The sequence below is a fragment of the Brassica napus genome, chromosome A3 (assembly GCF_020379485.1).
Source record: "Brassica napus cultivar Da-Ae chromosome A3, Da-Ae, whole genome shotgun sequence".
NCBI classification, from domain to species: Eukaryota; Viridiplantae; Streptophyta; class Magnoliopsida; order Brassicales; family Brassicaceae; genus Brassica; species Brassica napus.
In genome coordinates, this window is record NC_063436.1 from 29,547,008 (window position 1) to 29,558,017 (window position 11,010).

At 34.8% G+C, this 11,010-nt stretch overlaps 2 protein-coding genes across 3 annotated transcripts; both read left to right on the plus strand.

Annotated features, from left to right (window-relative positions):
• The first annotated feature begins 3,743 nt into the window (after nucleotides 1-3,743).
• Nucleotides 3,744-5,576, plus strand: LOC106423274 (WRKY transcription factor 18-like). Of its 2 annotated transcripts, XM_013864058.3 has the most exons (5): nucleotides 3,752-4,068; nucleotides 4,163-4,567; nucleotides 4,669-4,785; nucleotides 4,884-5,189; nucleotides 5,445-5,576. In XM_013864058.3, the coding sequence occupies exons 1-4, from the start codon at nucleotides 4,000-4,002 to the stop codon at nucleotides 5,148-5,150; spliced, it is 858 nt and encodes a 285-aa protein (XP_013719512.1). In that variant the 5' UTR covers nucleotides 3,752-3,999; the 3' UTR covers nucleotides 5,151-5,189; nucleotides 5,445-5,576. The 2 variants fall into 2 exon arrangements, with proteins under 2 accessions (XP_022573757.1, XP_013719512.1); XM_022718036.2 differs by having other exon boundaries at nucleotides 3,744-4,068; nucleotides 4,884-5,576.
• A 3,294-nt stretch (nucleotides 5,577-8,870) lies between these two features.
• Nucleotides 8,871-10,676, plus strand: LOC106420384 (protein POLAR LOCALIZATION DURING ASYMMETRIC DIVISION AND REDISTRIBUTION-like). Its single transcript, XM_013861224.3, has 3 exons — nucleotides 8,871-9,446; nucleotides 9,772-10,109; nucleotides 10,201-10,676. The coding sequence occupies exons 1-3, from the start codon at nucleotides 9,203-9,205 to the stop codon at nucleotides 10,510-10,512; spliced, it is 894 nt and encodes a 297-aa protein (XP_013716678.1). The 5' UTR covers nucleotides 8,871-9,202; the 3' UTR covers nucleotides 10,513-10,676.
• The last annotated feature ends 334 nt before the right edge of the window (nucleotides 10,677-11,010 follow it).

The window sequence follows — 11,010 nt, forward strand, 5'->3', positions numbered from 1 at the left end:
GTTACGTTGTGAAAATTTTCGAGTCAATCAATTGCTTGTTAGCATCTTTTCTGTGGTCATGGTGATCTCTTTTTCCTATAACTCTATAATTCATATATGATGATTTGTTACGTTGTTAAATTTTCCGAGTCAATCAATTTGCTTGTTAGCATCTTCTTGTATGGTCCTAGTGATCTCTATTTCCAATAATTCTATAATTATTTTAAGCATTCGTGCACTATACTCTCATAAGTGCAGTGTGCCGACCCCGTGCTCAGGCTTTTTGGGGCCTAAGGCAGTTTATGAAAAGAAAAAAATTAATTAAAAAAAAAAGAAAAATGATTGAAAAATATAAATACAGTTCATTTTTCTAAGTTATGTTGCAATTTTTTGTTGTTTGAGAAGATATTATTACAACAAAAATTTATCAATCTTTTTTTTTTTTTTTTTTTTTTGACAGCAAAGAATTTACAGACTCATGTTGACTCTGTAAACCAAATCGGTAACTCCGCATCCATGTGAACGACAAAGGACGATTGTTTCCTAGCACTATATATATTTATCAATCAATATATCATTTTCTGTTTTCTAAAAACTACATTAGAAATATTTTAATATACATATAAATTTACTATAATTTACACCCTATTATATCTACAATGTGTAGTAAAATTCTAATGTGAAATTAAATTTAAAGTATAAAAACGAATAAATGATGCAAACATTGACATAAACTCAAAGAGGAAAATATTTATAAATCATAGAACACATATAAACTAATGTATTTTGAAAAATAGGGGTCTTTAAATTTTGATGAAAAATGGGGCCTGAGGCCACTGCCTTTTTCCATTGCCATAAGCAACATGAGCACAATTGTTAGATAAAGTTATTGCAGATTGATCAAAAAAAAAAGTTATTGCAGATAAGTACGAGTTTAAATCAAATTTGAAGAAAGAAAATGATGATGCTTCTGATAGCTTTTGAATAGTCAGATGTGAAGAGCTAAACAAAAGATATAATCTTAAAGGTTATTGCATCACCAAATTTCAGTAAAATAAAAGGTTATTGCATCATGCTAATGGGCGCAGATTCGTGACGCCATCACGTTGACGTCGTCATGTAGAATTATATCCGAGAGAGAGGGTTTTAGACGGACGACTTAGAATGGTCTTTATAATGTGAGCCTGTGAGGTCTCATTAATCCATTCAGGACCAATAAACCACAAGTACTATCTGATCCTTTTCCGTCCATGAAGACTTATTTAACTAACTTTTCCTTGAGCCCAAACTATTTTCTTCATCAACAATATTATCATAAATGGATGGTTAAGCGGTAAGCCTGACCAATATCTTTGTTGGTTACATGACCAATTCAAAATGAAAGTAATTCTACGATCGAAGGAAAATAAAAACAAACTTATTTGAAACCAGTTACGTTTTGTTTGGAATCAAAAAACCAGTTACGTTTTAAAATTAGTTCTACGATAAAGAAAAAAATATCCCAAGACGATTTTTTTAATAATAATTTCTATGATTCCATCTTTGTCAAGCTACAGCCTACAGGCCATAAATAAAAACTCATGCATATTTAAAAGGTTGAATAATTTTATGGAACAACCAAATCTTTCAGAATCTGCACTGAATAGTGGTTAGTAATTTTTTTGTACCATTGATTCATTGTGTGCTGAAAGAAACGGAATAGTTGAATTAAAATGACACTAAACTATTCACTTTTGAGCAAAAAAAAAACAGGTCGGTGTCGATCCTGTCGGAGCCGCCCAAGGTGGCAACTTGTTCACACCATAAAGCCTCACTCAAGTTGGAAGTCGCGGTCGAGTCCGGTCAAGATTTGTCACCCTTTCCCCGTGTGGGTCCTGCCTCTTTGTCTTTTTCTCCACCAAAATTTCCACGTTTTTGTATTCTCCTCCACCAAATTTTTTATTATTGTCGACTGATATATTTATATATTTTTAAAATTTTTAAGATTAAATCAAAAAAATTTGGTTAAATCTCACAATACATTAGAGCTCTACACGGATGGGATATCTGAATTTTAAAAAAAATATTTGCGATTTACTTTGTATATTACGGATATCTAATTTTCATTTTATTTTGCTTTAGAAAAATATAAATATCCAAAAAATAGATATCTAAAAAATAAATAGATATTTACGGATATTTACGAATACTTACGGATATCTTATTCGTTTAGATTAATACAAATAATCTTAAAAATTTGATACAAATTTGTTTTGTAAACTTTTTTTGCATGGTATATAAAATAAAAATTAAAAGAAATAGTGAATCTACATATTTGGTAAAAAGTTTAAATTTAGTTAACAACTATAATAACACAAAATTTAAGAAAAAGTTATAATTATCATAATTTTTTTTCTCTTTTTTTATATGATACTTTTATATAAGTAATAATGTGAATATAATTTGTCAAATCATATATTAAAATAATAATTATATAATTTTATACATTTAAAACTTTAAATATAATCAAAATATACATGTATTTATATATTGCTAGATTGGAACGGATATCTGCTTTTCAAAATTTTAATATTTATGATTTGTTTCGATTTTAACGGATATTTTGGATTAAGTATTTGCTTTGATTCAAAAATTTACGGATATCCAGAATTTTTGGATCAATCAAAACAAATATGAATCGGATCAAATTTAACGGATAAAATATCGAGTCCTACTATACATCTTCCCATCGATAAACAAATGCCTTTCTCTGAAAAGGAATCAAATTAAGAGAGGGTTCAAAGATGAACGTTATAATATCATAAATATATCTATATTAAATATATGTTCCAAAAAAATATCTGTACTAATATATACAGTTATTGTCGTGTATTCTTTTTTTTTTTCCACTGATATTTTATTAAAAGCAAAAAGCTCAACTAAGCCCATTCCAAAAACATAACATGAGACAACAGGCCCAACAAACGGGCAAGACTGTACAAACCGCTCTGGGCCTAAAGCCTAAAACGAAAACCGGATGAGGAAGGAACTGACAGCTTGCCCACCGCGTGTACAAACGCCCAGCATCCTGAGACACGTGTCAAGGCGAGAGTCAGCCATCTTTCACCGGCACTGCAACGGAGAGGCGACGGACTTCCGCCGTCAGCGGAACTAAAGCCGATGAAGAAAGAAACTCAGACAGAGCCTTCTTCACGGTTAGCCAAATCGCTTCCGGACTAGCCATTTCCAAAAGATTCAATCATCTTCAATCATCCCTCAACCATCGATCTTCCAACATACAAATCAGACATCTTTTATTATTTGAAATAGTCCGAAGATGAATCGACTCATGAATTAAGTGTATTCATTAAGTGTTGTACTCAATCATTTAATTAGTGGATTATTTATTAAATGCTAGAGTTTAAATATTATCTCAACAACTATTGCAATAACACATACAACTTACGAAAAAGTTTCTTATTCGTTTATATTATTAATAAACGAAGGAAATAATAGAAAAAGAATTGCCGACCTCCGAACCAAGAGTCAGTAGGTCAAGCGAGTCAAGGGAAAGTTCGTAACTGTTATACTACTATATCTTTAAAATAAATTTCACCAAACTGAAAAGAATAATTAAAAGGAAACACGAATCCGACCATATTGAAGGTAAGAATGACGTCCAAAACTTTCTTCTGGCGCATGGGACACTGCCGCAGCTATTGTTGATTCTTCTTTACTTGTTTGTTTTTATATAAACTCATTGATCTAGCCAATCACTGTAACCCCATCACCAAAGTCTTTAATGTCTTCGGACTTTATCGAAGACAGCTTTTTAGATTTAGCATCACTTTGCCAACGACTTTCCGAAAACTTTTATTTACTAATTTATTTTCTTAATGTTAATATGCACACATCAGTCTTTCCAGTTTTGTATATATAAAGAAACCATTACTCATTCACTCGGACCACCAACTTACGACCAAAGAAAGCAAATCCAGACTTGGTTTGTGTCTTTAAAACATTAGTAAAATACTTTTTGTAATGGACTGTTCTTCCTTTCTTGACCTCAACACCAACCCTTTCGATCATAATTTCCCCGCAAAACTTCCGGTGAGTTAAGCATGATCTATATCCTTCGTAACATCTTTTTTTTTAAATTGGCTCCTGGGACTGTTGTAACTAATCATGTTTTTCACATTTTCAGAAGGAGGAGGTCAAGGTTTCGACTTCTTCTGATTTGGAAAGGAAACAGAACGCAAGTGAGTTAAGAGAGGAGCTAAACCGAGTCAACTCAGAGAACAAGAAACTAACAGAGATGTTAGCAGCAGTCTGGGAAAACTACTACGCACTACATCACCATTTGGAGAAGCTTCAGAGTCGAAAAAGCCCTGAAATGGATCAGATCGAGCAACCGACAAAGAGAAGAAAACAAGATTCCTATGAGTTATTAGGATTTGGTAATGGACTCAGTGGTGGAAAAACTGAGAACAGCTCCAGCAACGAAGATCATCATCAGCTTCTTTCATGCAAAAGACCAGTTACTGATAGCTTCAATAAAGCAAATGTTTCAACAGTCTACGTGCCTTCTGATTCTTCCGACACAAGCTTGGTAAGTGTTTTGTCTGAATTTTTGCAATATTCGATATTATTGTCTATGTTTGTTATGGAGGCATAAGAATTAATTAAACAGAGTGTTGTATTACTTTGCAGACAGTAAAAGATGGGTATCAATGGAGGAAATACGGACAAAAGGTTACAAGAGATAACCCCTCGCCTAGAGCTTACTTTAGATGTTCGTTTGCGCCGTCTTGTCCAGTTAAAAAGAAGGTAATTTACAAACATTTAGTTGGTTTTCAATTATAAATGTTCATCTCTGCTTATTCAGAAACTAATGATCTTATGTGGCTTGTGTTGATGTTGATCAGGTGCAACGCAGCGCAGAGGATCCATCCATACTAGTAGCTACATACGAAGGGACGCATAACCACTTAGGTCCAAACGGTTCTGAAGGGGATGTTACAAGCCAAGTTGGATCAAGCACTGTGACTTTGGATCTGGTTCATAGTGGTCAGGGAACGATGCAAGAGGTTCTGGTTCGGCAAATGGCGTCTTCGTTAACGAAAGACTCAAAGTTCACAGCTGCTCTTGCGGCTGCTATATCAGGGAGGTTGATGGAGCAGTCTAGAACATGAAGCTAGTTTCAGTGAATGCTTTTGTTTTGGTTTCTCATCCTTAGAGCATCTCCAATGTAAAACTCCATTTTTTCCTCTAAAATGGAGTAAAAGTGAAAATGGAGTAAAATTGCTCCAACCCTACTCCATTTCTTACTCCATAATGGAGTGATGAACAAACAAAAAATATACTACTCCATTTATAGAGTAAATTTCATTATGGAGTGAGATATGGAGTTGGGTTGGAGCACTCTTTACTCCATATTCACTTTTACTTCATTTTAGAGGAAAAAATGGAGTAGAGATGGAGATGCCCTTAGAAAAATGAATGGCGTTTCTTTTTTTTTTCCTTTTTAAAATATAACTTTTAATTGGGAGAAAAAGATGGAAACTAAATTGTATATAAAAAACTATAAGCAAATTATAAATCATGAACATTCAAGAGAATTTTAATGTCTATTAGTTTTTAAATGGCTTAGACAATGTTATCACAAAAACAATTTGTAAAAATTTGGTCTGCTTATTATTTCACTACAAGAAAACGTAAGTTTAACGAGGATAATTAACGAGGAAAAATAATCCTCGTAAAAGTACGTTGATTTTGCAAGGAAAGTACGTGGAAAAAGAGAAGCATCGTTATTTCGTCGTAAGGTAACGACAAAACAATTTCGTCGTAAAGACGATGTCAATTGACGTGGCTTTTACGAGGAAACACTATTTCCTCGTAAATACCAGGTAAACTTCGCGAGTTCTTTACGACGAAATACTTTAGTGTACTTAACGAGGAAATTTTGAATCCACCAACTTGGTAGGTAGCTCACGTTTTTTTGGCCATCCAATTAATTTTCGTCGTAATTTCACACGAGGCTATATTTTTCACACATATGAGTATGGTAGACAGCGGGCGACCAGTAACTATGGAATATGTGTGAAAGGGGAAATAGATTTCTACGGGATCTTGACGGAGATTATTGAAGTCGAATTTCCAGGGATATTGAAACTGAAATGCGTCCTCTTCAAATGTGAATGGTTCGATCCCGTCGTCAACAGAGGTGTTCGGTCTAACAAATTCGGTGTAGTTGATGTCAACAGTGGACGAAGGTACAACAAATTCGAACCATTCATCTTAGCTTCACAAGCAGACCAAGTTAGCTTCCTTCCATACCCTCGAATGAGAGATTCGGGTATAAATTGGTTAGCTGTGATCAAAGTTACACCTCTAGGAAATCAGTGGAGAAGAACCACCATTGAAAGAAGAACAGATAAATGAAGTCGAGGAACCTGAACAAGAAATTGATGACATCCTTCTCATTGATCCACATAATCACGAGTACGAAGATCTTACCGACGATGCCACAGACGAAGCTGTTGAAGACGAGTTTAATAAAAATGACGATGTTTCTAGTGATGACGAGAATGTTGATGTATCCGATTGATGTATTTGATTTTATGTAGTTTGTTTTATGAATAAGATAATGTGGGAGTTTGATTTATGAATAAGGTAATGTGAAAGTTTATTTTAATTATGAATAAGGACTTGTGGTTTGGGGTTTGGAATATATTATAAATAAGGTTTGAGGTGAAAGAATAGATTGAGGTTCAAGGGTAGATGGGTTTGGGGTTTGGAATATATGGAGTAGAAGATAAGGAAGATGGGGTTTGGGGTTTCAGATTTTAGGGATTTAAACGTAATACTCGTTAATTCCTCGTAAGCCAAAATCGTCGTAAGGTTGTCGTAAGGCCACAGGGAGTTTACGACGAAATTAAAAAAAAATAAAAAAAGCGAGGCACGCTAATTCCACACAAGTTAAAATCGTCGTAAGGTTGTCGTAAGGCCACGAGGAGTTTACGACGAAATTAAAAAAAATAAAGAAAGCGGGGCACGCTAATTCCACGCAAGCCAAAATCGTCGTAAGGTTGTCGTAAGGCCACGAGGAGTTTATGACGAAATTAAAAAAAATAAAGAAAGCGGGGCACGCTAATTCCACGTAAGACTCTCTGAGTGAATGAAAATAAGGAATTGTGGTTTGGAATGAAAATAAAGATAGGGTTTGGAATATATGAAGTAGAAGATAAGGAATATGGGGTTTGGGGTTTGGGGTTTTGGATTTTAGGGATTTAAACGGAATACTCGTTAATTCCTCGTATGTTAACGTCGAACTTACGACGAATTCGTCGTAAATACCACGTAGGAGAGATTCCTCGTAAATACCACGTAAAGTAAATGATGAACGCGGCCCACTTTAATTCCACGTAAGACAGAATCGTCGTAAACACCTCGTAACCAAAATCGTCGTAAACACCTCGTACCGTAAAAATTAGAAAAAAAAAAAGAAAAAAAAAATATACTGGATTTACATGTGGCAAGACTTCCAGCAATTATATTACTTAAGTCTCACCAACATAAATTCCAATATCTTCTTCTCTTCCTTTTTCTCAAATTTTTATAATTTGAATAAGATTGGATTTGAGAGTATGAAGTTAGATAGGGTGTGATTTGGGAGTTTGGGTGTGGGTTGAGAAGGAGAGTTACGGGTATATTTATAGGGAAGCTTTCCTCGGTAATTCCACGTAAGCAAAATCATCGTAACGTCCTCGTACCTAAAAAACACGGACCTTTGTAATTCCTCGTAACTTCCTCGTATAATAAAACGCAGGCCTTTGTAATCTCTCGCTGTTTCGTCGTAAAAAAAAACACGGGCCTCTGTAATTCGTCGTAAAATTACGAGGAATTTGCGACAGAATGTAGTCTTATATATACACCCCGAGCGCTCACTCTTTCTTTCCTCTCTACTTCCTCTCCACTTCCTCCCTGTTTCATTGCAATGGCAAGCCTCTCTAATTCCTCTCTAATTTGGTTAGTTTAGGTAGATTAGGTGGTTAGTATAGGGAATTTAGATAAGTTTACGGATCTTATGTTATTTAGTGTTGATTAGGTGGATAATGTTGGAAAATATACTGTTGACGGAAATTTAAAAAATTAAATTTTTTTCTCAGGTTCGAAAAGGTAGACTTACTGCCCATTACAGAGAGATGTTCGGTGAGCCGGGTAGTCACCAACCGACGACTCACATGCCGAGGCGGATGTAACGGCGAGGAGTGATGAATTCTACCGGGCGATTAACGACCCTTAGTTCTTTTTAATTTCGGTTCTTGTATTATGAATTTAAAACTTATTTATATATAAAATATTTTGGTTTTGATTTTTTTAGAATTTTAATTTTATTAATAATTTTAATAATTTAAATTATTTTTTTAATTATAATTTTTTTTATTTCTGTAAAATAACGAAACGAAGTAAATTCATAGCTATTTTGCGACTTTTTTACGTGGAAGCTTAACGAGGTTTTTACGAGGAAATGTTTACAAGGAAATGACGTGGAAAATTCACGTGGTCTTTACGAGGAAAGCTATCAAGGTATTTACGTTTACTTTACGAGTATTTACTTTCGAGTTATTTACGTGGCTTTAACGAGGAATGGCTTTCGAGGTATTTACGAGGAAATTTAGCGACGTCCTTACGTGGAAGCTTTACGTGGTCTTTACGACGAAATATTCTTCTTCGCTTTTACGACGAAATTATTTCCTCGCTACGTTACGACGAATTAGCGAGGATATATGCGTTACGACAAACGTATAACGACGAAATAGGTTTCCTCGCTAATTTCTCGTAACACTGCTTTTACGACGAAGTCACGAGGAAAATTGCCCTCGTAAAACTTGTGTTTTCTTGTAGTGTTTGTTTTTAAATCGTTTTATATAACGCATTGAAATCTGTAGAAGTATGTTCTTTGAAATAGTTTAAATTCATTTGAAATAATTTTCAAATGGTTGGAGAAGATTCCTAATTAACAAACATTCAAATAACAAATAATCAAAGTTTCCCTCCTTATTTCTCTATCATCTCTGCAACTCTCGTGATTCTCATTTATTTCCTTTCCCCATCTGTTCATCGTTCCCTGTTCCCACCATTATCAATGTCAACCCAACCTCGGTCCCTCCAGCCACCAAACCTTCTTCCTTTTTAAATCTCCTCTCCTATCTCAAACCTCAAAACCCATGATTTGAAATCAATGGAAGGCCATGGACGACACTCGCGGAGGAGAAAGGGAGATGGTTGCATAGTCGTCCAGTGTTACACGCCTAGGAGGGTCGTGTCTCGGTTGCTTTCTGGCCTCCGAAGTTCCAAAGGAAAGAGAGTGGTACAAGATGAAGAAGATAATATTGGAGGGCACCATTTGGCTTCCTTGAGGTGTTCAACTAAACGCATCAACGATAGTAAGCCGTTGGATGAGAAGCCAGAGACTCCTAGATTTGGTGAGAACTTTGTATTTTCTCCTTTCCTACAGTTTGAAATGGCTTAATGTTCTATGATAAGTTGATGATAGTAAATTACACAAATATGTTTATGAAGTATTATTACTCATACAAAATAAGTTACAATCTTCATTAGTTTATATTATGAACAATCTAACCTAATTTTCTAAACCATATAAAATATTATATTAAAAATATTAACCTTTGAATCTTAAATATTCTTCTCAATTCTTCTAGATTCATCTAATTAACCATAACATTAAGCAGTAGGATTGTCTTAAGAACTTACATCATAATTTATGAAGTTTTATTTATCATTGTGCAGAATCACAAAGCAGAGAAACACCTTTGGAAATGGGGATAGGCTCTTTCTTGCTGTATCTTGTTGTTGCAAGTAAAACTGAGCTAGACAAAATGACAAACCTGAGAACGCAAATGGAGACGCTTCTTCTAAACGCCAAAGAAGAATTGCACAAGAATGATGCATATCCAAAAGAGACAAGGGGTAACCAGTTTTCTCCTCAAGTCATTTCGGATCTGGCTTCATCCATTTTCGCAGGGTCATCAACAAGTGGTCTTCAAGAGGAGAACTCTGAACATGAGGTCTCAAAACCAGAGGATAGACATACAAAGGATCAGATACAAAGGCAACACAAACTTAAAGTATCACACAAACCACCTTTTTATCTTTTTTATATTGGCTATGAACAGGCTCTTGATGTGACTCAAACTATTATTTTTTGGGTGTTTGTAGGACAACGAGAACCATGTACCAGAGATGGTGACAGATGAAAGATATGGAGTCTGTCCGTATGAACTTGAGAAGAAGCTGCATGAACTACTAGAGGCAAGGCAACAAGATGAGTTACTAAAGCTAGAGACTGCTCTGAGTCGTGTTGAGCGCAGACTACAGGAGAAAGAAACCGAGGTTTCATGGTGGAAAGACGCAGCCCGTCTGCTTGCTCAGCGTGTTCCTGAATCTTCTCGAGCTGGACTAGAATGGTGCAACTCGGAATCTTCTTCCATAACATGTTCGGAAGACTCTGGTCCAGTTTCACCTAGATGATTTTCTATAAGAGAAAATGTCTAGCTTTGCTGTTACAGCTTTAGTGTTTGTGTGAAGTTTGCTTACTGTCTCTGTTCCGTACATGTCATACATACCACTTAAAATCACTATCCGAGGTAGTATAATTGCAATGTATCTCTATCCAATCAAAGCTCCTTTATAAATTCTACACTGCATTTTAAAAATTATAATGGTTCTCTCTCACAGAAGAATAAACAAAAACTATCACAACACAGTTACAAACTTGGGTCACTCCTAATTAAGAAGATAGAGGTTGACAGAAAAGGATATTGCAGGGATCTCATTTGAGTGGTGTTGACTGGTAAAAAATCTTTATTGCAGGCAATGACTCCTACTCTGATTACTAAAATGAGCTTTGATTGGAAAATTTTCATTTATATAGAGAACTATTGTTGATTTGAGATTGTGACTTAAAAAATGAGATAAAAATAATTTTTATGGATAGATAAATATTCTTTTAAAAAATTTCTCCAATAG

What these genes read in the sequence shown, in the direction of transcription:
- LOC106423274 (XM_022718036.2), top strand. Translation starts at nt 4,000, where the DNA reads ATGGACTGTTCTTCCTTTCTTGACCTCAACACCAACCCTTTCGATCAT. An exon ending in ATTTCCCCGCAAAACTTCCG is followed by an intron (nt 4,069 to 4,162) that starts GTGAGTTAAGCA and finishes TCACATTTTCAG; the next exon opens with AAGGAGGAGGTCAAGGTTTC. An exon ending in ATTCTTCCGACACAAGCTTG is followed by an intron (nt 4,568 to 4,668) that starts GTAAGTGTTTTG and finishes ATTACTTTGCAG; the next exon opens with ACAGTAAAAGATGGGTATCA.
- LOC106420384 (XM_013861224.3), top strand. Translation starts at nt 9,203, where the DNA reads ATGGAAGGCCATGGACGACACTCGCGGAGGAGAAAGGGAGATGGTTGC. An exon ending in GCCAGAGACTCCTAGATTTG is followed by an intron (nt 9,447 to 9,771) that starts GTGAGAACTTTG and finishes ATCATTGTGCAG; the next exon opens with AATCACAAAGCAGAGAAACA. An exon ending in AAAGGCAACACAAACTTAAA is followed by an intron (nt 10,110 to 10,200) that starts GTATCACACAAA and finishes GGGTGTTTGTAG; the next exon opens with GACAACGAGAACCATGTACC.